The 26,654-nt window shown below is 40.2% G+C and overlaps 1 protein-coding gene and 1 pseudogene across 1 annotated transcript; one reads left to right on the top strand and one right to left on the bottom strand.

Moving 5' to 3' along the window:
• The first annotated feature begins 16,500 nt into the window (after positions 1-16,500).
• LOC145960888 (uncharacterized) lies at positions 16,501-18,592 on the top strand (annotated as a pseudogene).
• Positions 18,593-18,838: 246 nt separating this feature from the next.
• On the bottom strand, positions 18,839-25,045 carry LOC145960887 (uncharacterized). Its single transcript, XM_083080587.1, has 4 exons — positions 24,657-25,045; positions 23,946-24,128; positions 23,491-23,863; positions 18,839-18,859 (listed from the first exon to the last, which is right to left on the bottom strand). The coding sequence occupies exons 1-4, from the start codon at positions 25,043-25,045 to the stop codon at positions 18,839-18,841; spliced, it is 966 nt and encodes a 321-aa protein (XP_082936713.1).
• Between the last annotated feature and the right edge of the window lie 1,609 nt (positions 25,046-26,654).

The following is a 26,654-nucleotide window of genomic DNA, read 5'->3' as shown; positions in this document are numbered from 1 at the left end:
AATGTATACAGAGAGGAAGAGAGAGTGTGTGTACGTGCTCTGAAAAAAAGAACATATCTAAAACTTGAATATTATTCTAGAAATTTCTTTCAGGGTAAAGGATTGATTTTCCAAAATTCCAAAGATTATGCGAAATATAAATGTTGATACTTCCATATAATAACGTTTTATATATAGTATTCTAGTAGAGGTGATGATTTTTTACATTTAACCGCAATTAAAAGTATTACATTAGAATTGTACATTCAGATTAATTGCAGTAGAAATGTTTTACCAAAACTAAATTTATATATAGTAGCTATCTTATTAAAATCTATAGTTTTGCTTCATATATATACATATTACAAAACTAGGAGCTTAATTTTATAAAATTTTTCCTATCAATTTATTTGTAAGAATGATAATTTAACAGATATGACACATACATTATTTAAATATTGCAATAAAATAATACATTACACATTACACTGTTTTCTGTGGATTAAATCATTAAACATTATTTTAAACTACACATTGTTTTGCTGATTACTATGGATGCACAGAATATCTCGTTCTCAGCTCCTTTAGAAATTGAGAAAAATTGATATTTAATAATCTAAATTAAAAATATTTTAAATTAGAATTTTATACAAAATTTTGTATAGACATATTGCTTTAGCAGTAATACATATCATTACCAGTTACTAAACATACCTTATTAAAGTTTAATAAACTACAAATAATGTTCAGATTTAAATAGTCTTAAGCCAACGGTACACGGTACGATTTTTCTTATTGGATCTGCTAATATTTAGTAAGATGCTAGAAATGCTGCATTCTCATTGGTATATTTTTAATATATTACGAAATATTAACAGATCCAGTACGAAAAATCGTACCGTGTGCCGTTGGCTCTATACAGTAAATGCATGTCTCTTATGATACTGGGACTTATTACATGGATACAATAATATACTATTGGTCATAGTAATGTAATAATCTGTTACCAACCGAAAATAAAAATTATTAAAATATTGATAATAATATTGCTGTAATAATTATCTACAATCTAATCTATGCTATGATAGTGGTTGCCATGATTCTCGACTGTGATTGGTTGATTATTCATTTACTGTTCACGTCTTAAGGTGCTTTCACATGTAGCATCTAGCGTTATTGAGTGTTCGCGCAGTAAATTATTGTACAAATAATGTTAAATGATATAGATTCTAGCTTCTCGCGGCTAATAACATGGTAATCGTTAATTAATATAACAAATATAATAAATATAATAAATATAATAAATATTAATCTAACAAATAAATTTATTATATTAATTATTTTAATTTATAATAATCATTAATTTTCAGTAACTAATGTATGCATATTAGGATATAATCTTTTGATCTCGACTGTTTATTCGTATGACTCGTCATGTTATTAGCCGCAAGAAGCTACAAATCTAACATTTAATATCTGAACAATAATTTTCTACGCAGACGCTCGACGTTCGATGCTACCACGTAAATGACCTTTTACTTTTCATATTTTTTGTGTGCCATGGCTTTAATGCAAAACTTTTATATTTGCGACAGAGTACTAATTTTTCAACTACAATAAAGTAACTATTTATAATATTTTAATTGTGAATCTCATATACATAAGAATTAGTGTAATAAATCCATACATGACAAAATGTGCGGTGTCGAATCGTGCGGTGTCGAATCGTGCGTGTCGAATCGTGCGGTGTCGAATCGTGCGGTGTCGAATCGTGCGGTGTCGAATCGTTCGTGTCGAATCGTGCGGTGTCGAATCGTACGGTGTCGAATCGTGCGTGTCGAATCGTACGGTGTCGAATCGTGAGGTGTCGAATCGTGCGTGTCGAATCGTGCGGTATCGAATCGTGCGTGTCGAATCGTGCGGTGTCGAATCGTGCGGTGTCGAATCGTGCGGTGTCGAATCGTGCGGTGTCGAATCGTGCTTGTCGAATCGTACGGTGTCGAATCGTGCGGTGTCGAATCGTGCGTGTCGAATCGTGCGGTGTCGAATCGTGCGGTGTCGAATCGTGCGGTGTCGAATCGTGCTTGTCGAATCGTACGGTGTCGAATCGTGCGGTGTCGAATCGTACGGTGTCGAATCGTGCGTGTCGAATCGTGAGGTGTCGAATCGTGCGGTGTCGAATCGTGCGGTGTCGAATCGTACGGTGTCGAATCGTGCGTGTCGAATCGTGCGGTGTCGAATCGTGCGTGTCGAATCGTGCGGTGTCGAATCGTGCGGTGTCGAATCGTGCGGTGTCGAATCGTGCGTGTCGAATCGTGCGGTGTCGAATCGTGCGTGTTGAATCGTGCGGTGTCGAATCGTGCTGTGTCCAATCGTGCGGTGTCCAATGCTGCCGTGTCCAATCGTGCAATGTGCGTGTCCAATCGTGCAGTGTCGAATCGTGCGGTGTCGAATCGTGCGGTGTCCAATCGAGCGGTGTCCAATAAAACGTGTCCAATAATGCGTGTCCAATCGAGCGGTGTCGAATAGTTACGTGTCCAAAAAGAGGTCACTTGTGCAAGCGTGGGGAAGATGCGCGCGCTGCTGGGCGTTGCCGCAGGAATTGGGCGTAGTTTAATTTGTAGATGGTGGGACTCTTCAGAATTGGAGTGGGGTTGACGGAGCGGTCAGTATAGAATCGGCTATACTGGTTACATTGTATTTTGACATATAAGTTTTATAATAATTATTAGACCATCAGAATTTCTTTGCAGTTCACATGCATATATTTTCTAATGTAGAATTTTAAGCTCTAGCTGTAGAAATGTCAACGGAGTTTCAGCATGCTCCGTTCAAAAGTTCATTTTTGTCTTTATGTATTATTATGGAAAATGCTTTTAAATATTGTTAATAAATTCTGATATCATAATTATTATAATTACAATTATTTTAACATATAAGTATTTATGATTACGTGGTGGAATATAGATATATAAAGACTATAAATTATTTCAATAAGTTGTGCAACAATTCTTATTCTTTGGATTTTAATTTTAATATTTATAACCGTTAGTTTTTTGCACTAATAAATTAATAAAAATTATTGCATATGCTTAATATGAACATTTAACAATAAATTCGTTTGTCTCTTAATAGTAGTTAATTATTTCATCATGTTGCGCAATGATATCCGAGCGGAATATTTCATAGCCTTGAGCTTGGAATGCGACGGGCTCGGTGCTTCTGAGAAATGCATTGCATTTAACCTTGAGCACTTTATGGCGACTTATAATATTGCATACGTAAAATCATGTTTAAAACTTTACTTATAAATAACTATAAGAAATTAGGCTCTGTGTATTAAAACATAAACTTAAATTTAAACAGGCCATAAGAGCTAAACGCGGATGATAGTGCGTAAGTTCAACGAGAAAATAAGTTTTTCGATATTTTTCTCGCCTACAACATTACAGGGGGGAAAGAGGGATAATAATTAAATAAATTCTCGAATTGAGAATTATTTAAATTTGCTTGGTATCGTACCAAGAAAATTTGTGCCCTGTGCACACAAATAAGTTTCAACGAAAAACTTATTTTCTCGTTGAACTTACGCACTATCATCCGCGTTTAGCTCTTATGGCCTGTTTAAATTTAAGTTTACTTATAAAATTAGTAATATTGAAGTTTTCATAATTATGCATACATGTATCAACTCAGCTTTTTATGCTCTTTAAGTAAAAATTATAACGAGATTTTAATCTATATTATTTTTTTGAGTTAATAAGGAATCAAAGATTTTTGATATAGTTTATGCCTTAAAGTAATGAGATATATGTATAGCCGGTGCTGAGACGTGTACAAATATATATATGTATGTATATATAATTTAATAAATGTCCTTTGAATTTTGGTTTGTAAGTTTTTTAGTATCAGGATAATATACTAATAAACGAGGTATACTCTTATATGTCGGTAAGGTTAGCAACATCATTACCTCGGGTTGGTATTATCGTCCGTCGGCAATGTGGGTACTAACATTATTCATTGTAAGGTAGGAACATCGTTATCCTACATCGGTAATTACCATGTGTCGGTAAGGTAGGAAGTAACTTTATCGTCAGTCGGTAAAGTAGGAAGTGATTTTATCTTCAGTCGGTAATGTCGGTAACTGTATTATCATGTGTCGATAACTTTTGTGTCGGTAACTTTTGTGTCGGTAATTTTTACTCTGTCGGTAAGGTAGGAAATTACTTTACCATCTGTTGGTAACTTTTGTGCGGGTGACTTTACCTACTGTCGGTAAGGTAGGAAATTACTTTACCATCTGTTGGTAACTTTTGTGCGGGTGACTTTACCTACTGTCGGCAAAAGTAGGAAATTACTTTATCTTCCGTCGGTAAGGTAGAAAACTGTATTGTCGGTAATTTTTATGCGGAGAATATATGTGGGTAAATACTTAAAATTATTTCTACCATTCTTAAGTGAGGTTATGTTATGTATAGCTACCTTCTTAACAAAGAAAGATTATTTTCGGAGACATTGACAATAGTATATCGCGCGGCGGGGTAATATTGATGTACCATAAATATTGGCGATAATATATTGCGCGGTGGGATTTTATAATAAGAAATATTGGTGATAATAGATGGCGCGGTGGAATTTTAATTAACAATATTAATTATATTAGCAATAATATGTTACGCGGTGGGATTAAGATTTATATGTTTGTCGGTGGAATTACAGTTTAAAGATTATAGAGGCAATTTTTGCGTGTTTAAATAAAAATAAAATTTTTGTTGCGGGACGTTACAGTCTAGAAGTCGCTCAGGGCACTCGGGGCATTCGTCGCTAATTCTGATGCTGCTTAATCTATTTCCACAGGAGTGACACCCGAATCCGATGGGTTCGCCAATTATAAGTCTATGTTTCGTCACGTAATTATATTGTAGACGCTCTTCGGCGGCCAGGGAATAATAACAGAATGCGCACAGAGCGGCTCTAGTTTGATTATTCGCGAATCCGCAAGCCTTTTGGCAAAAGCTCAGGGAGAGATCGGGGGTATTAAGGGGGGCCTGAGTGGTCCGATCACGAAACTCGCGGGGTCGCATCGGGGAAGAGCGATTTCATCGGGTTAAGTCCGATTTTCCGGCGAATTTCTTAAAAGTAGGTCTCGGCTGGGACTGAGTCCCTTTAACGCGGCGTCGGTTTAAAGGGATTCGGGAAAGTAGGTCACGGGGTAATTGGGTCAATTTATGTAGGTCACTGGGTCATCGCATTAAATCCCAAAATAAAAATTAGGTCACTGGGTCAGTGGGTCATTGCGTTAAATCCCGAAATCGAAAATAGGTCAGTGGGTTAGTGGGTCGTTGCGTTAAATCCCAAAATTGAAAATAGTTTAATAGGTCGTTGCGTTAAATCCCAAGCGTCGGATTAAATCCCAATTCATAATTTCGTTAATTATAGCTTAAGGAGAGGACCGCGGTCATTTGTCGCTACGAATTCGGATTGTTGTTATTATTATTATTAATATTTCACTATAATTCGCGGGGTAGAGCCGGTATTCGCGGTAATTCGCGGAGATAAAACCGGGGATTTAATACAGAGAGGCTCGATTGACCGCTGGAATGTACCGCGGCGCCGAAGGGTCGGGCTAAGTTCGTAAAAGTGAAACCTTATACAAAAACACGATGGGCCTAGCAAAAAGTCGTGACTTGCACAAACAGGATTTTTCAACCGTCACTTACCTCCAAGATGGCTTCGCTTCATTTCCTTTCAAAGATTAATTTCCACGTGGTCTGGCCGCATTGATTAATCAGGCTGCACTGGTAGGCGGGGATCGCGGCGCTCCGCGCGGGTCTCCGGGGTGAGTGGAAGCTGGTTGATGCGGCTGGTTATCAACGTCGATGGGGATGAGTCGTTCTGGCCATTTTATTAAACACGTGGTTTTATTTGCACTCGCGAATAATTGTTCGTATTCTTTATCGTAGTGGTTTGGTTCTACGATATCGATATAATTGGAGGACGCGGCGTAGTAATGTCTCGCTATCATCCGACGGAGTTGATTTTTCCTACCGGCACGGCGTGTTTTAGGCATTGTAGAAAATTAAAGTCAAATTCGGATTTTCTGTAGGCGGCGAGCGGCTTGTCCTCTCTGAGCCGTCACTTCAAATCAGAATTAATTAACTGTGCTTCGGATTTTCTGTAGACGACGAGCGGCTTGTCCTCTCTGAGTCGTCACTTCAAATACGAAATCCTGATTTAGTTATTATAATTTAGTAGCACGTGCCTGGTTAAGAATATCTCCGTATATTAACGTCGCGTCGCGTGGGAAGTGGATTTATTGAATTAGGATTCTTTTGAATGATCACAAGATTTAGCACACACTAATATATATTTCTAAATTAATACACACAATGTAATATATTTAAACTAACACTTAGATTCGAGAATGAATTTATAATGAACTTAGAATTTGAGTTAAGGTTACGATATGGAATTAGAGTTAGAGTCCAGCTTAGGACTTGTCGGTTCGGTGTCGCGAGTTATACTGACTGAGTCTGGGCCCGCTCCGAGGTCCCTCGATTTCGGCGGCTCGACTGCTGTGGCGGTCGAAGGTGGGGAGCTTGGAGAGAGAGGGGCCCTAGCTGAGCGCCATCTCTGGGCGCTTGGCGAAGGCTTAAATCTAACGCAGTGCCGCGCTCGGCCACTAGTCGGAGTTCGGTGTCATAGCGCGCCTTGGCGCGCTTTTCAAATGCGCTGAAAGAAACTTAGAGGATTTACATGAAAGTTCGTGGAAAAATCAGGCGCGGGATATAACATACAATAGTGTTTTATATAACAGTTATGTTCACTTTTCTGTAATTAATTTAAAGTATATAATTATTTTACATACACGATTACTGCAGGTATAATATAGTATTTTTCCTAGATTTTTGGTTATATATATATGTTAATAGATATTTGAAATAATAAATTTTATGGTAATATTCATTAATGACTTATACTGAATTTTGTCGCGAATACCTTTAACACATTTTGCATTATTCAAAATAATTTTGTTCAAGGTTTTTCTTTAATAACAAAATTTCGAATCTATTTCTCTCTTGAATAAAGTTGATTAATAATAATACTTTATATAAATATCTTCGTACATGGTTAGAACTGCCAATATATCGTAATATACTTCTGGCTATATACTATATTAATCAATTTATTATTGATGATTGAACTATATACTATATTAATCAATTTATTATTGATGATTGAAATTTGTGACATATATATGTATGTACAACAATTCGGTAATTTTCGATAAATTAATTAATTTGAGAAACATATTAATTTTATTTGATTAATATATATATATATATATATATATATATATATATATGTAAAACCAGCTATTCAGTTAGCACTGGTATATAGTTAGTATTTTAGTTATATAGGATAATTAAATAATATGAATATTGATTGATTACATATAATATATACAGGGTGAGCCATTTTAATTAACGCACGCAATTATTTCGGAAACAAAGCATTTTAGAGAAAAATGTTTGAGACAAAAGTTTTATGGTTTCGAGGGGGCCATAAGATGGTATCATTGGTTTGACCTTGAAGAGTTATTTGAAGGTCACATGAAGGTCACCTTCAATTTCTTAAATGGAACCTACTATTTGTCATTGCATATTCTTGTATCTTATCTCGAGAGCTTTCCAAAACACTATAATTAAGTACCTTTTCGTTAAGTACTTTTTGAGTTATGAGGCTTGAAATAATTTCTTAATTTTACATAAACCGTAAAATATCTTGTAAAATATTCATTTTTCGATTATCTTATCTTAATACTTTTATGTACAAAATAATGAGAGGAATCAATTGGTGTAAAGAAAACACATAGTTGTTTTTAAGAAAAAATATGGAATTGTTAATTGCAAATTATATATTTTTTCTTCAAAACAACTATGTGTTTTCTTTACACCAGTTGATTCCTCTCATTATTTTGTACGTAAAAGTATTTAGGTAAGATAATCGAAAAATGAATATTTTACAAGATATTTTACGGTTTATGTAAAATTAAGAAATTATTTCAAGCCTCATAACTCAAAAAGTACTTAACGAAAAGGTACTTAATTATAGTGTTTTGGAAAGCTCTCGAGATAAGCTACAAGAATATGCAATGACAAATAGTAGGTTCCATTTAAGAAATTGAAGGTGACCTTCATGTGACCTTCAAATAACTCTTCAAGGTCAAACCAATGATACCATCTTATGGCCCCCTCGAAACCATAAAACTTTTGTCTGAAACATTTTTCTCTAAAATGCTTTGTTTCCGAAATAATTGCGTGCGTTAATTAAAATGGCTCACCCTGTATATAGTGATATGAATATATAGTGAATATATATATAAGTACACGTAAAATTATATAAGATGAAAAATTTCTTTATACTATTCTACAAAGTAATATTTAAAATTTTTGTTGCGGGACGTAACAGTATTTTATTAATGACCATATATACTAATGGTTAAAGCAAAAAGTCGGTCTGAATTTATGTCATGCCTTAGTCTTATAAGAATATTATTTTAGTCTCTTTTGTCTGAAGGCTAACGCATGAACGTCGCATGCATTAGGGGAGATAAGACTGTTGGCGCATTCCAACAGATAACACAGCGCGCTGGCTTAACCTTGAGCGCTTAGACTGACTTATTAATTCACGCGTATAAAATCACGTACTTATTTTATTTGCATTATTAATTTTTATGCATACGTATATTGTTCTAAATTTGGCATTAATTATTATGGACTTTTATACTTTGATTTTGTTAGTAATTAATTTATTAAAATTCCTCTTTCCTTTATTTAGGTTATTACAGTATATATATATATATATATATATATACAGTATATATATATATATATATATATATATATATATATATATATATATATATATATAAGAATAATTGAAAGGACATAAGCCAATGGATATTTCATGGACAATATGCAGGCCTAAAGCATATGAGAGTATGCTTCATTCAAATAGACTTGAGGCTGCTGCATAAAGCATCTATAATACTACGCATGGAAGTTCATTTGGTACGTTCGTTGATTTTTATATTTAATTGTATACTGCATTTAACATTAATTTGCATATATGTATATGTACCTTTCATTACTTTAATATATCGTGCCTCGAAACTTTTACTAATGAATATTCTTTTATTCACGGCATAGCGCATCCGTCGGGTGATGCAAGCGTTGACGCATACCGGACGTAGGGGAGATAACGGAGCGAGCGAAGGTTAACCTTGGACGCTTATAAGAAGACTTATAATTCTGCATGCAGTAAAGAGTTATGTATAAGATTTTATTCATATTATTTTACCAGAGGTCTCTATAAAAATTAATATTCATAAGTATTAATGCTTTAATTAATTTAATGCATTTCATTTAACTTTTGGTCTTCTTATATTTTATATGTATATGTATGTAGACGTTTATAAAATATTAATTTAAGGAATCTTCTCAATGATTTTAGCATTTATTAATATTCTATATTAATAATTTCTTTACATGAATTAGCTTCTAAAATATTGTTAGCATTTTGTGGTAGGTTATACTTCTATAGGACCAAATATTATTTAATTATTACTTTTCAGCTTTCAAGATCCGAAATTACTGCAGCTATTCATGGCAAGCTGACCATATTATTATGAAGAGAATACATGCAGGATCATAAGATTGTCTATTAACAAGATTCAAGTATATATTACCTTTATGAATATTCTACCTTATAACATTTTCAATAATTTCCCTTTTACATTGCTATTATATTTTTCAGGTGTCGCTATATCAAGGTTTCGAGATGGCTGACGGACATAGACGACTTGATTTCTAACATTAAAGCGACAGCGAACATATATGTATGCACGTCTCTCCTTATGGACTTATTTCAACCTTGAATATTGAATAGGAGTTACGCGGATTAATTTAGAATAAAAATTATATCTGCACTTTCTGGGTGTAGAAGGTGCACAAAAGGTGTAGAAAGTACAAAACTAATTATGGCGCCAGGAGGCGTAATTGAAGGCAAAAAACATAGTAACAATTATAAAAGACTGATTTCAACGATATCTGGGAAAAAGTGCACAAAGTGCACAAAAGTGTAACGGGTGCACTACTAGCGAAGTCTTTGGCTACTGAATATTAACATTAACACTAATGATTTAGAGGAATCTTATGCTTTAGTTCTTTAATACTACATTATAATTTCCTTGATCATATAGGATATTAATTATTCCATTATTATCATTATTAAATTAATATTCATAATTATATATGGCAAAATTAACAAGTATTATATATTATTCGCAATCATGTATATTAACAAGACTTTGTGCTATTACTGTTCGTGAAATGAGACATTAAGTTAGTATTGGTAGATTGGCAAAGTATTTTCTCTGGTTATATAGAACAATATGAATAGTAAGTTGATCGGTTAACGACAAAGTTTTAAAGAAATATGGTTTTAATAACTTGTATATGCATAAAATGAGTAAGCTTTTGTAGCTCATTAAAAAACGAAAAATCTTTATGTGGTGGGACGTAAAACAATTTTTCTGAACTACACTTTTTAACTGCACTTTTGTGCACTTTGTGCACTTTTTCCCAGATATCGTTGAAATCAGTGTTTTATAATTGTTACTATGTTTTTTGCCTTCAATTACGCCTCCTGGCGCCATAATTAGTTTTGTACTTTCTACACCTTTTGTGCACCTTCTACACCCAGAAAGTGCAGATATAATTTTTATTCTAAATTAATCCGCGTAACTCCTATTCAATATTCAAGGTTGAAATAAGTCCATAAGGAGAGACGTACATATGTATATGTTCGCTGTCGCTTTAATGTTAGAAATCAAGTCGTCTATGTCCGTCAGCCATCTCGAAACAGTAGGTGATTCAATGCCGGTTCTAACGCAGGGATCTCAGGGGGGGTGAGGCGCGAGGGGGTTCTCCGGGGCGAGGGGGTATGACGTCACGCGGGACGGAGGGGATTTCGGAGGAGGCGCGCGTTGGATGTTTTATCGCAATGATAAGCAATATTATATTACATACGCGATTGATAAACGATATAAACAGAATTGCATATACCGATGTCCGGTTTATAAACAATATGAACAGTAGCATTTCTTTGAAAGACAACGCGTGCGAGGAGAACGCGTGCGAGAGAGAGGGAACGATAGCGCGAGATGATCGCGTACGAGAGAGAGAAAAAAGGTAAAGACTTATAACTAGCGCAAAGGATGGAAATATGTGCGAAGAAATTACATCATGATTTAGTAAACTTGAAACTCTTTATTCTTCTTTTCATACATATTTTTCTTACGTACTATGTGGACTAAAAACTAAAACTGCCAGCTCGCAATCGACGAGTTGATGTTTGTTGAAAGCGTCACTCGCGCGTATTACATTCGATACTTCTTTAGGATCCGTTACAGTGGACGCGATATTGGAGAATTGCGTAAATTTGACATCGACTGTCTCGGTCACACTAACCAATCGATCAAAAGTTACATCTATGCAATCATCGAAATCGAACATAAGATGTAACGTCGATTCGATCATCATCATGCGTACATCTGAAGATTCGAGACTTATGAGTTTGACGTCGTTAATCGTATGAACTCGCACTGTTAGCGGTCCAACACTTATAAAACTGTAGATGTCTTGAGAGCCGTTCCGAAGGAGATTTAGAATATTATGACGTTGCTCGTAGAGTCCCTTCCACGTTTCGAGAGATAATATCAGTTCCTTTCCCCGATGATCTCCTATGGCAATCACCACGTAACTCGGCGGACCCACGTTGATACCAATTTCGAGGAATTTGAATTCCGTAGCTGTCAATGCGTATCGTCTACCTAGTATACGAACCGCACGACGCTCCAGCGAAATGCTACGGGAAAAATTCAAATTAAATAATAGTAATAATAATACAATTTGTAAAAAATAGAAAGAAGTTAAACGAAACTTACTCGTCACATTTGTTCTTAAACGATGGAGTTTTATCACGACGCGGCACGTAATTATTCACGTGTCTTCCGACGCCGCAGCTGCTGCTGCTGCTTCTTTCGACGTAGTACATTTCTCTGGGGTTATGAAAAGTGAACGGTTAACGCGACACTGATCGTACAGGAATTAACCGAGTATACGTGACGCTCATCTTCCAAAAGTATAATGTGGTGGGGGATCAATGCTTCTAACGCTCTGAAATTTAGGAGAAGGGGAGGCGGCGCTCGGACAAAAGAATTCTTAGAAACGCAATGAAGGATTAGGGTGGGGAAATAAGAGATAACACATATTAATGTTTACATATTTTATTTTTCTTGCAATTCTTTCTGGCGTTGCGACCACCAGTTAAATATTTTGAATACATTTTGTAATGCGCAATTCTTAACATGTTTTCGACATCGCATACTATTGGTAATATCTAATTTATTTAGAGAATCAATATCTTCGTAATCAGCATCCAAGGTTTCAATGATATAGCCGTTTTCCGCATCGTCTAGTATATTGGTCAGCCATTCTCGCTTTTCAAGTCCTTTAACGTACACGACAGACGATTCTTCTTCTTCTTCTTCTTCTTCGTGTATCGTACCAACGACAGCTGTTGTAATTACACGCTGAGCCAAGCCATACGGAACGTTTCCGTCTTCCCATTGTAATCCGTGATGATTTCTAATCAGCCATGAGACTTGACATCGCTCAGATTTTGTAAGCACTCTCCACGGTACGGGACTTGCGAAAAAGTAATGCGAGAGAACATATCCCTTTCTCAGAACCGCAGCTTCCTTCACGACAAAATTTCTCCCGACAATAAATCCTTGCAGATCCACAAACGTTGGTACGGACATGACGAGATCTCTCATCGAGAGGAATGACGACACTCTAAAACCAACGCCTCGCAATACTTTGATTTATATCGTGCTCCTCTTCCCCTCTCTCTTGTGTCGCGAACACTTAGGTGATTTTGCGTACAACGTTGGTCAACGGATTGTACTGGATCACGCGATCGTGTATGATGAGACAGTACGCAGTGGTATTCGTCGGCACGTTCTCCTTACACTCGAATTCCAATCTCACGTCCACGGTTGCGCTCTTGACCGATTCGTTTTGTCGAGAACAATCGATAATCACGAACGGACCGTTACGTAGAAACATCGAGACGGTGAGACTCGGCTCGAGATACTCGTATCCGTAATAATTCTTGCAGAAGCGCGTGTACGTGTCGTACAGAATGGACCATCTATTTTTATCAAAATCCAGATTCATATCATCGTACGGATAACATTCCGAGTTCAGATAGAGTTTCACGTTGACCAATTTGCAGTCGTCGAATCGACTCGTATCCTCAGACATAACATTCTTCCGGCCTGTTTGCAGAGCGAAGACAACGTAGCGTGGTTTCTCCAGCTGAGTCGCGGTCTTAATGGCCCACGAATGCTTGGTGGTACGCTGCAATAGCGAATACTCGTACAGATCCCACGAGCGAAAACCCATGCTGAGATATCGTCCGCTTTCCAGAGCACGCAGCATCGACAGTTTTTCGATCTCGCTCAACAGCACGTGTGGCATTCGCCATTGTATCTTGAATATGTTGATCGCAGGCTCCAGCGTCGAATCTCCAAGCAGACAATTGTTGTCGTTGCGCGATCGTATTAAAATCAATTCGTGACGAGTGTTAATCACCACACGTTTGTAATCTTCGCAAAATCCCAATAACATGTAGAGCGGTACGCAAAAATTGAAGTGTCCATTCGCATTGGTCGACGCATCTCAGCCGGCGTTCCTCATAATCACGCTTCTATCGGATGATACCGTTACATAGTTTTTGAGCGTAGTAGTTATTCCTACGTTTCTATTGCGATCAATCTCAACGCCATCGAGTTCGTATCGAATCTCATCGAACATGAATGCGACGCAATTATTTCCCACATCAGCTCCTCCGTCAGCTGGTGGTCTGTTTTTCGTTAGTTCTCCCTCGATGTATAGGAAACTCTCATACGGCAACGTATACAGATCCTGTTGTTGTATGGGTATTCTTATCTCGTCACTGTATCCGAACGTTGTATTGGCGAACGGATTGTACGATCGTCGAAGATCGGTTCGTCACCGATGTTGAGGATGTCGGTCATCGTACAGCTGTTTCATCGTTCGGCTGCACCGCAAATCCCAAAGATTGTAAAAACTCAACGTTCGATGCGCTAAGTTTCTTTTTCTTGGATGATTGGATATTAGCGAACATCGACGTTGTTGTTGTTGTAGCTGGCCTCGTAAAGATTGCGTTATCTCTCACGTCTTTCGATCCGTTCAACACGAGCATCTCATACATCGCATACGTATGTTATCGCCATAGCCGTCGTACGTGTAATCTTACGGTGATCTCTTCTCCTCGAAAATCGAGCAATCGTCCGTTCTGGTCGACAACGCGTAACGTTAAATCCGTAATGCTCCGCGCGATGATCGGCAGGTAAATGATCTGCGCCGGCGTTTCCGATATCTTATATTCCGGTGGTACCCTCGGTGAAAATTCATGTATCGTATGAACGAGTTTGCCGTTGTTGTACGCGCCCGCGGTCACGTTACACTCTACGCGGATAATATTCACGTTGATAATGTTAATCGGCATGTTCGATTCGTGCCATTTTCGCGGCTCGAGAATACGATTCGAGAATCCTAGCAGCGATCCAATGTTGTTGGGCTTGCTAAAGTTTATTCTGTATGCGCATTTGATCTCGCTCATCGTATTGTAATTAGCACGGAGCATTATCGGATATTCTCCATCTTCATAGTCACCGTCGTCAATGTGTTTCTTATCGCGATGTTTCCGTGAAATTGCATGTTTCAAAAATGCATGTATATCTCGCAACTCGTAGGATCCCTCGGGAATCGTAATTTCCGCGTCGTCTTTGCCAAAGTAAAATTTATTATTCGAGGAATTCACATTCGGTATCGTGTGATATCTCAAAATCGTTAGACCGAGCTCGTATTCATCGTCGCCCAAATCTACGGCGGGAAAGAAGTTTGCCGCGAGAACGCTACTCTTCCCAGTCAACGTGAATGTCATAGACATGTCGGCAAAACTGTTTAACGAATACTGAATTAAATAGCGCAATATCAGTCTTTAAATTCGCACGCATCGACCGTTCGAAGAAACTGCAAGCATAATTGTCCGCAGATGCTCTGATCGTAAGTTTGAACAGGTGTGTGATTGTACTGTATCTTCGTTACGTTTCGTCCGAAATATCGCACCAATTCATTTGGTGGTCGAAGATTGCCGAAACTGTCGAAATATACGACACGATCTCCCCTCTTTGCGTACGCTATCCAATGAGTACCCGGTCCTTCGACGCTATCCAAATTTACGATACCGCTCTCGTTTCGATATATACCACCGATCGGTAAAGATCGCGCATGAAAACACCTCTAAAATATGGAATGCGCACACGTTTTGCCAGTTGTAGCAATTGTACGTTGGTAGTTGCGCCCTGCGGCATTTTTAGCGTCTCCTTGACGTTTTTTTTTTCTTCTCGTTGAGGCTCCTCGTCCGTATTTGTAAGGAGCGAGATATAATCCGCGACCTTCCATGGCGTGATTGTGACGTAGCATCTCTTGCAACTGACGTTGCGCGGCTTTTCCGTCGTTCACCGCCTTCGCTACACCCGCCGCTCCACCGATCAGGGATCCGAGCGCACCCAACATTGGTAGAATCGGCAACACGCCGCCGCGTTTCGCTACCGGAAGTATCCGTTTCTTCGCCGTTTTTTTCTTCGTCTTCGTCTTCGTCTTTGTCCTCTTCAGACCCATACCGAGCTTCGTCTTGGCTTTCATCGCTGCCCAGACAGCTGTGGCGGCGGCTCTCTCACGGAGAGTCGAATCTCTCGCACCGATGCGATTTCGCGCTTTCTCGGCGAGTATCCTATCCGCCGCGTGTCTCTCGGTGAGATCGTTGCTCCGAGAGTATGCTATATCGTGTTCACGACACGCCGCGTCCAATGGATTGATACCTTGATCGCCTCTGGCTAATCGCTTCTGCAACCGCGTGCCTGGACCGCAAAACTCATAGCCGGGAATATGGAATTCGATCGGAAGCGCGTTTATCGCACGATTTAAGAGACCGCTGCCTCTCACAATTCTCGCTGACATACGTAGCAATCTTTTATTAACGGTGGCGGACCGTCGATGTGCGTTCGCTGCCACGGCTGATTGTAATGTCGCATGCACGAACGATATTGTTGAACCTCAGAATCAGCCTTTATATATTCTGGAAGCTTGTCCCACAATCGTTCCACGTAATCACCAAAATTTTGCAGTAAAAGAATCTTTGGGATATACTGCAGTTGTTCAGCGGTAAGCCGGAAAATGTCTCTTTCATCCGATAGGAGAAACATTTTTAATACTGAGCGGTTTCGAGTCGAGACACCTCTATAAATAGGTCTCCTCCCCTCGCGATCATTCGCAAAATTGATTCGAAAGAGAAAACATGCGGTTCGTACGACAACCTTTGACGATACGCGTGACGAATTGCGATGACAGATTACGATCAATGGGGGACAACGTGAAGATGCGCAGACACGGTACGATGCTACCGACTACTATACGCGCGATCGTTTGCGGCCCCTCGAATTGCGGTAAAACCAACGTTCTGATAAGTCTACTGGAAAGTCCGCACGGTGTACGTTTCGAGAACGTGTACGTGTACTCGAAGTCGCTGCAACAGCCGAAATATCGATATCTGGAGAATTTGTTGACGCCGATCGACGAAATCAGCTGCTTTACGTTCTCGAATAACAGTGACGTCATTCCACCGAGCGAGGCACATCCAAACTCGATTTTCGTCTTCGATGACATGGCGTGCGACAAGCAAGATACGATAAGAGAGTACTTTGCAATGGGTCGTCACTCGAACGTCGACTGCTTCTATTTCTGTCAGACGTACGCGAGAATACCAAAACATCTTATACGCGACAACGCGAACCTGCTGATCTTGTTTAAACAGGACGGTACCAACTTGAAACACGTGTACAACGATCACGTGAATACCGACATGTCGTACGAGGATTTCAGTGAATTATGTCGACTTGTTGGCAGCAAAAGTATGGATTCCTAGTGATAGATAAGGACAGCTCGCTTACGAACGGGCGATACAGAAAAGGATTTAACGTGTTCGCGATACCGCGAAACGATTAGTCGCTGCCGACATTCCGTCGAGAGGAGTGAAACGCTCGACATTCCGTCGACATGGCTGGAAGCGATAATATTCGCGAGCGTGAAAAGGTTGCGAGGGAGATTGAGAAAACGAGCGAATCGATTCGCAAGAAACATCGCGCTTTGAAGACCGGTAAGATCGACGACGATATCGCGGTCAAGACCCATTTTGGGCCTATTATCGAGCCACTGCAAAAGATCGCCGACAACTCTAGCTCAATTGCGGTGAAAAACGAGCCGGAGAGTAACGCTGACGCGAAGATTAAAACGTTACCTATCAAGCGGTACAAGGAGGAAGAGGAGGAGGATGCGACACCGAAAAAGAGGAAACGATTGAAGGCGAATCGTTTATCGACACCGCGTACATCCGATCTATCGGATGCTTTACTGGATGAACCGCCGATAACCTCTACACCGTCAGCGACAACGAGAATCGTACAACCCGCGATACCCGAATCACTCGCAATCGAAAATGTTTTCGAAACCACGGGCAACCCGCTCGAAACATCTGTTCGAAACATGTTACAAACGTCGGAAGGTCAAGAAGTGTTACGAGAGCACTTGGGGCCACTGGGACAAAAGTACATGAGCGCTCTCCTTAGTGGCGACGATATAAACAAGATCGATCACGTGTACGGTGTCTATTTCGACGAGAATGAAATGCGTCTCGGTAACAAACGATTCGACATTGATAGAGATGACTCTATAATCATTGACAAAGTGAGGTATATCGGTACACCTGGATTATACGAGTTGATCTTCAAGAGAATTCCCGATGACGTCATATACACTGAGGACGATATGCAAAAATATAAGAGCATATTAATGGCGACGAGTGCGCATAAACGCAAATATGATGCGCAAGGTCGATTAAATAGCAACAAGGGATACAAGTATAAACAAATTATCGCGCCGTTGGTGTCGATCGAATCGAAAAAGAATAAATCCGGAACGGGAGTATTCATGCCTCGCGCGATGACCGACACGCTAACCGACAATAAGATCGATTACGTGCACTGGGACGACCCCAACGAGCTAGTGGATCGACTACGATTGCTTCGCGCCGAGCTGGCCACAATGCTCACGACAACGAGATCTTGTCGATCCTAGAGGAACTTCGCGAAGCCGGCCTTATTATAAATTAAACGGTGTCTCGACGAAACTAATCAGTCGATCGACGTCACTCGCATCGAAAAAAAATGCCTATCAACAAATTTGGATTATTCGAACGGAGAAATGATGCGATCGACACAAGCGATCATTGGGGTAAATTGGTGAAGAGTTACTTGCGTCAAAACGCTCTGTGTCGCGTCGCTACGGACTATGACGCGAGATCGCGCAAGATTCGCCGTGTAGCGCAACCTGAGGCCGATACCGATGCAGTCAACAAACTATACGTGGAACAATGCGTTAAAACGTTGAAGAATCAACAGAAAGAATCAGACGAGAAGCTGACTGCGTTCGAGAAGGACGTGCGAGACTGCGATAAACGAGCTTCGGCATGCGATTAACACTAATTCAGAAACGGCTGTCAATCTGTAATGAGCTGTAGTGAACGGCTTAGGAGCGGCTATTGTACAATTATTGAGCATCTACAAAGGCTTATCGAACGGCTACGAACAGTTATCGAACAGCTAAAAACAATTATCGAACGACTATAAACGGTTATCGAACGGTTATCAAGCTACAATGAATGGCAGTGATCGAAGAGGAAACGGTCTCGAACGAGGCTACGAACAATTCAAGAACAGCTGCGAACGAGGCTATGAACACGTCAGAAACGGCTACATACGAGGCGGTATACAACTCAGGAACGGCTACGAACGGGTCAGAAACGACTGTGAACGAGGCTACGGACTACTTAGAAGCGACTACCAACAGGGCCAAGGACGGCAACAAACGGGTCAAGAACGGCAGTGAACGACTATCAAACGTGTAAGGAACATCGAACGTCTATCGAACGCCAACGAACGAGCCAGGAACGTCTATCGAACGTCTATCGAACGCCAACGAACGGGTCAGGAACGTCTATCGAACCCCAACGATGAATCGGCGATCGGGAATAATCGAGGAAGCGAAGAAACAACATAGTTTAGAGAAACGGCAGTTGGCGAACGAACTGCACGCACTGGCGAGAAAAAATTTTCCCCGAAGACACGTCATAGTGCGGGGATACGATGACCTGTGGCAAGCTGACATCGTCGAGATGCATCCGTATTCTCGTTTCAACAGAGGTTACCACTACATACTTACAGTCATCGATGCGTTGAGCAAGCACGCGTGGACCGTACCACTCAAGAGTAAAGGCGGAAGCGAGACAGCTGACGCTATCGCCGAAATAATTCGAGATAGCAAGAGGTCTGAAAAACATACAGACCGATATGGGGAAGGAATTTTATAACGCCGACGTGCAACGGCTCATGCGAAAACATAACATCAATCACTATTCTACGTATTCGATATTGAAGGCATCGATCGTTGAGCGATTCAATCGCACGCTGAAAAACGACATGTGGAAGATGTTTACGCTGAACGGATCTTACAAGTGGATCAGCGCGTTGCCGCGACTCGTATCGGATTACAACGCGCGCAAGCATCGAACGATCGGTATGCGACCCGTCGACGTTACCCCCGCGATCGCTGAAAGACTCTTGGCTACTGTATACAACCGTGTAAATATCGCGGGTCCGGCGAAATTCAAAGTAGGTGACTCGGTACGCGTTAGCAAGTACAAGACAGTTTTCGAGAAAGGTTACACGCCAAATTGGACAACCGAGGTGTTTAAAATTGTAAAAGTGCAGCATACTAATCCCGTAAGCTATTTACTCGAGGATTATCGCAAAATATCTATCGCTGGAGCGTTCTACGAGCACGAGTTGCATCGCGCGAATTATCCGGATGTGTATCTCGTGGAGAAAGTACTGCGCAGGAGGGGTGACGAGGTTTACGTGAAATGGCTGGGATTTGACAATTCTTGGATACATAAGGACAATGTGATTTAATTCATACAAATTGTATTTATTTTTAAATTTATGAAAAAATATATACAACATATAAAAAAATATACATGAAATATATAAAATACAAAAAATCTTTATTAATACATCCTTTCCAATAATCGTATATAATACAATATATGAAATACATATACATATGAGATACATATACAAAAATAATATTTCTTTATAGTATATCTTACATTATATCACACACTATATTACATTATATTACATTACATTGTATATATATTATATTATAAGGGTATCTGGTAATGTCCCCATGGTAACGTGTCGGTCGAATCAGGTATGACATATCGCTTGTCGTCGTACGGACTCAGAGCAATTTTCGTTTCGCGAATGGTATACACTTCGTGCAATTTCGATCTTATGCGAATAAGATTGCGAATACCTCCACCGGCACTTATTTGGTCAGCGAGCGACCTTTTCAAGGATCCTCCATGGCAATCGGCATTGCATCCATCGAGCAAGATACCAACATCGCTCTGGAGTCGCATATCACTGTGTTAAAAAGCAGCATTAGGTGTGAGGTCTGTGGTCTAGAGCAGTTGCCCGGAAAGCGAAAGACTCGGGTTCGATTCCCGATCCAGCCACTTGCGCCTCACATATTTTTCTGTCGTGTCATTTCTATTTCGTCATTCAAACACCGCGTGTAATCGTCGAATGTTATCGTTCTCGCAACAACGTTACTTTTGACGCCTTTAACCTTCTTCGTATCCTTTTTCCCGTCCACTCTCACCGCGTACATTTTTGCTCTAAGCTCGACGAATTCGGTCATTATCGCGCCGTTATTTTCATCTTTCATTAAACCCGGCACTTTTTTGTTCGCGAGCGGTATACCGTACACGTTATCAATTGGATAATCGCTCGTATCAAATCGGTTGATATCGCACTTCATATTTTCATAGACATCTTCGCACTCAATGTGGTATATAAGACTGTCTGTGTCGGTGTACATTACCCGGCATTTATCACGATATAGTGGTGACATGTACTCATGATGAAATTCGTACAAGCACGTTTTAGAAATGTCGAGTATGCACATGCCGACATAGATTGGTTTATAAAATTTCACTTCAAGTTTGCGTAATTCTATGGCAACCAAATTTTCCGAAAAGACGCTTCTACTATGAAAATTTGGTTTCGCTATCATTGCTTCTGCGCCGTATCGTCCATCCCACTTTGTTAATAATTTTACATCGACACGATTACGCACATTTTCCATCGTCTTGCCAAATACCGCGTTATTCATCAGTTTATATAAATTTTTTTCAAAATCATTTTTCGCGAGTGTTCTAAACTGTGTATTTAATTCGATATAACTGCGAAGCCACGGAGATTGTGTAAATTGTAATACGCGATGTATTTTTGTAACGCGAAGGCCGTGTTGCGTACATTGCTGTAGGTTACGGTAGTGTATCACGTAACGCTTCTTATCGTATAGCGTTGCGAGGAGTTTGTCTTGCCGCTTGTCATATATTCCTATCTTTCTCTGGAGGCCTGCCCCGGCCCTATCTTAGAGTCCATCCGCCACTGCTATTTGGTACAGTGGGGATTTTAGTATATTCTAGAGGGATCTTGGGGGATGTGGTCACTCTACGGCGTTGTGCTCGTCGGTGCCGTTTTATACGGAAGGCCAGTCGGAAGCCAGCATGTACGCGAATACCTCCACCGGCACTTATTTGGTCAGCGAGCGACCTTTTCAAGGATCCTCCATGGCAATCGGCATTGCATCCATCGAGCAAGATACCAACATCGCTCTGGAGTCGCATATTACTGTGTTAAAAAGCAGCATTAGGTGTGAGGTCTGGATAGCTCAGTGGTCTAGAGCAGTTGCCCGGAAAGCGAAAGACTCGGGTTCGATTCCCGATCCAGCCACTTGCGCCTCATATTTTTCTAGTCTGCGAATATTGTTTTCTAGCAATTATTCGTTAGGCTGAAAAATGTGTGAATGCTCTCTCCACAGGATATGCGTCAATGCCGTTGCCACGGATGGATTCTGTCGCTCATTGATCAAATGGGCGTAAAGACACGTCCGACCTCCTTCCACATACATCCCTATCTTTCTCGGGCGGCTTGTCGCGTGTCGGGCAAAACGGTAGGTCAGTGTGCGTATTGTGAAGATGTTGCGGGTACTCGAGATCGACTTCGAGAATATAACCAGTAGGCGAATCTAACGCGATCGATGCTACGTCAAAATTCGACACGTCGTCGACCCATCGAAAATCGGCGTAAGGCAACGGTTGACACATTGCCCATCCGTATAAATTATTTACATCGAGAAATACATTAAGTACGACGATGGTTTCGATGGATCGTACGATTGTTGCATGTACTTGTTATTAGCGCGAGCGTATCTGTTGGAACATTGGCTCAGACCACCGCGTATACCGCGTTCGATAAACATGACCATATCGATGTCGGTAAGCAATTCGAACGTAATTTTGGTATGCTTTAACATGGCATCCCACGTGTATCCGGGGAGAGTATAATAATACGCGGGGTCGAGTCCGTAACTTTTGATGCAACTATCGCGAAAGTTTTCAAAAATATCGGCTAATAACAATACGTCGATTTTGAGATACAAATCGCTATATTCGCCCAGCGTTCGAATGAAGAATCGCGTCCAGATATTCTCGGCGTGCGCGTAATCGCTCTCGGGTATAGTTTCATCGGTCAAAGAACTGTAAAACGATTCGCGCGGTGGTAAACACGTATCTTGCAACTTGTCGACGCAATCAATGTATTCGGAAAGACGCCTTTCCGTGTTAATAAATTGAAATTTTCTGCAGATAAATTTTGAAATTTCGATTTTAAAATTTTGAGTTTTCTTTGTCTAGATAAGATGCCAATTTGTCGCGACTTGCCGTAAGAAATTTGTACGAATCGATGAAGCGTAATTTTATATAATTTTTCCAATTGTCTTGTGTGACTTTAACAGTTTTTGTAAACGAAATATATTTTTCCTTGGTTATCGGAAGTAATTCGATTTCCCCTTCGAACGCTGTGGCTATATCCTCGATAATGAAATGCGCATCGTAACCGGATAAATTATGAAAGACTATCGGAATATATAATGATTCTTTGTAATTTAGATTGCAATTTGAGTGCGCGGGACCCCTATATCGCCCGGTCAAATGACAATGATCGCGTACGCGTGTATCGTCTTCTTGCGTAAACGGTTTTTCGCATATATGACAATGCGTTGCGCTGTGAAATTTTTCCCGCTCGTCCGATGTTAAATTTACCATGGGGACATTTGTAGTCAATAAAATAGTCTTTACACGTAACGCTAAATTTTTAAGTTCTTCGGCGAACCACGCGATACAATCAATACTGCGGCGAGAATGGTACGCGGATAACGAGTCGAACGAACAGTGTATATAATAAGCTATACTAAATACCTTATGATGCTGATAATTTTTTTCTTCGTCAGTCTTTGTCAACGCACATTCCAAATCGGCATAGATCACAAATGGAAGCCGCTCTTTCCTCGTGTAGTTGTTGAACTCGAGCCACTTGTCCTTATCGCTCGGCAATCGGATAGCGCAGTCGTTTATTTTTCCGCAGTCTACCGTATGTGACTGCAACTTGTTCTCCGATCCGAAATAGTGCAAGCATCTGTAAAAGAATTTTTAAATTAAAGATTTATATGCAATGCATTATATTTTATAATTATATAAACTATTTAAATTATACGTACCGATCACAGATATATTTCTTGTGATCCTTTTTACTCAACTGTGAACTGACAAGTCGCGATAGATTCTTGATCCAAGCGAAATGTCCAACGCTGTTGCCGTCTTGCACGTACAGCAAGTTCACTTGTTTGTCTTTCTTGTGTTCCGAAAGATGTATCGGGACGATGCAGTTCTCTTTCTCGATGCTGTACACGTTGATGGAGATATTGTTTATATGTTCAAACTTTTTTAGTTGGTTCAACATCATCGGAAACTCAATATTTTGTACATTTAACACCGTCGTATAGTGGGGATATGAAGATTCCCGATTCGTGTCTCTTTCAGCGGGGTATAGAGCGGCCACCACTGCCCACGCGAAACACGCATTGTCTCTGGATTGCACGTTAACCACCGCTTTCTTTGTCATAATTTTTCGCGGCAATTTAATATAACATCCCGCGCGCATAGCATTATATTTATTTACATTAACAATCAAATTCTGTATTCGCGACAATGCCCAGCCACTATCGCGTTCCTGAAATTCTTCCAACGATGCTAGGGTGGGCTCAATAACGCGATGCTCGTACCACTCGTGTAAATCGGACGTGCGAAAGAGTTCACAGTTTCTCGTATTGATACTTTTATTCGTGCGCTTATCACCCGACACAAATTCACCGTTGAATATAGTGTTCACTTTTACACTGTTGTGTGTTTTTATAACGTCTTGCACTTGCTCGAGCACGATGTCTTTGGCATCCTCGAGAAATTCACGAGGTTCGATATAGTTTGCGTTAATCACAGAACCGGTCAGAATACGGCTATCGAACGCGGTATCGATCTCTCGCCAAACGAGTCTTTCCGCGTTATTGTCGCCGCTGTAATCACCACCGCTGGGTATAAACTGTCTCTGCAATCGAGTCTTTGCACCTTCGAGTCGCCCGATTTTAGCCACCAGAGACTGTCTACTTCCGATCGAGAGTCGCGGACGCTTGACACGGCTACGTTCTTCGAGCTGTTCGATAAATTCCTCGCAACGCTGCAGCCATGCAAAATACTCGCCCAAGGTGGCAATTTGGCGGGACTGCTCTACCAGGTCGCGTTCAATCTGCTCGATGTTTTCCATTTTTTTCCTATCTTTTTCTTTCACACTTTTAAAACACTACGTCACAGTTTTCTACGGAGCACTTGCACGTGTCAATGGGCGTTCAAATCACGTACTATGATTTGATGCGCTTCAATCCTCCTTATATATATTTCATCCTTTCTTATCTTTGTGAATGGAGGAAGCAAGGACGCAAAGCAGCCGAATATCGGCGCTAATACGTTGCATTCCTTCCGAGAAAAAATCGTTGAAGATAATTCTGGGGGGCGCCATTTGTTTATATTGTTTATAAATTCGCACAACGAGTAATTCAATGAGAGAGAGAGAGATAAGAATACGTCGAACGGAAAAAATTTAGAATTACTTATATTGGGGGTGAGGGGGTGTACTGCGAGAGCGCAAAGCAGCCGAACATCGACGCTGATGCGTTGCATTCCTTCCGAGAAAAAATCGTTGAAGGTGATTCTGGGGGGCGCCATTTGTTTATATTGTTTATAAATTCGCACGATGAGTAATTCAATGAGAGAGAGATAAGAATACGTCGAACGAAAAAAAAATCTAGAATTACTTATATTGGGGGTGAGAGGGTGTACTGCGAGAGCGCAAAGCAGCCGAAAATATTTAACTAGTGGTCGCAACGCCAGAAAGAATTGCAAGAAAAATAAAATATGTAAACATTAATGTGTTATCTCTTATTTCCCCACCCTAATCCTTCATTGCGTTTCTAAGAATTCTTTTGTCCGAGCGCCGCCTCCCCTTCTCCTAAATTTCAGTGCGTTAAAAGCATTGATCCCCCACCACATTATACTTTTGGAAGATGAGCGTCACGTATACTCGGTTAATTCCTGTACGATCAGTGTCGCGTTAACCGTTCACTTTTCATAACCCCAGAGAAATGTACTACGTCGAAAGAAGCAGCAACAGCAGCGGCGGCGTCGGAAGACACGTGAATAATTACGTGCCGCGTCGTGATAAAACTCCATCGTTTGAGAACAAATGTGACGAGTAAGTTTCGTTTAACTTCTTTCTATTTTTTACAAATTGTATTATTATTACTATTATTTAATTTGAATTTTTCTCGTAGCATTTCGCTGGAGCGTCGTGCGGTTCGTATACTAGGTAGACGATACGCATTGACAGCTACGGAATTCAAATTCCTCGAAATTGGTATCAACGTGGATCCGCCGAGTTACGTGGTGATTGTCATAGGAGATCATCGGGGAAAGGAACTGATATTATCTCTCGAAACGTGGAAGGGACTCTACGAGCAACGTCATAATATTCTAAATCTCCTTCGGAACGGCTCTCAAGACATCTACAATTTTATAAGTGTTGGACCGCTAACAGTGCGAGTTCATACAATTAACGATGCTAAACTCATAAGTTTCGAATCTTTAAATGTACGCATGATGATGATCGAATCGACGTTACATCGTATGTTCGATCTCGATGGTTGCATAGATGTAACTTTTGCTCGATTGGATAAAATTATCGAGACAGTCGATGTCAAATTTACGCAATTCTCCAATATCACGTCCACTGTAACGGATTCGAAAGAAGTATCGAATGTAATACGCGCGAGTGACGCTTTAAACAAGCATCAACTCGTCGATTGCGAGCTGGCAGCTTT

Source organism: Camponotus vicinus, unplaced genomic scaffold, assembly GCF_025532165.1.
Source record: "Camponotus vicinus isolate PSW18456_S1 unplaced genomic scaffold, iyCamVici1.0 SCAF_10, whole genome shotgun sequence".
Taxonomy (NCBI): Eukaryota; Metazoa; Arthropoda; class Insecta; order Hymenoptera; family Formicidae; genus Camponotus; species Camponotus vicinus.
Note: the sequence above shows the minus strand (reverse complement) of the source record. Positions and strands in the feature narration are given on the sequence as shown.

What these genes read in the sequence shown, in the direction of transcription:
- LOC145960887 (XM_083080587.1), bottom strand. Translation starts at nt 25,045, where the DNA reads ATGGAAAACATCGAGCAGATTGAACGCGACCTGGTAGAGCAGTCCCGC. An exon ending in AAGAAATATATCTGTGATCG is followed by an intron (nt 23,864 to 23,945) that starts GTACGTATAATT and finishes ATTCTTTTACAG; the next exon opens with ATGCTTGCACTATTTCGGAT. An exon ending in TGACTACAAATGTCCCCATG is followed by an intron (nt 18,860 to 23,490) that starts GTAAATTTAACA and finishes AATTGTTTTTAG; the next exon opens with CTGTTCGATAACTGTTCGTA.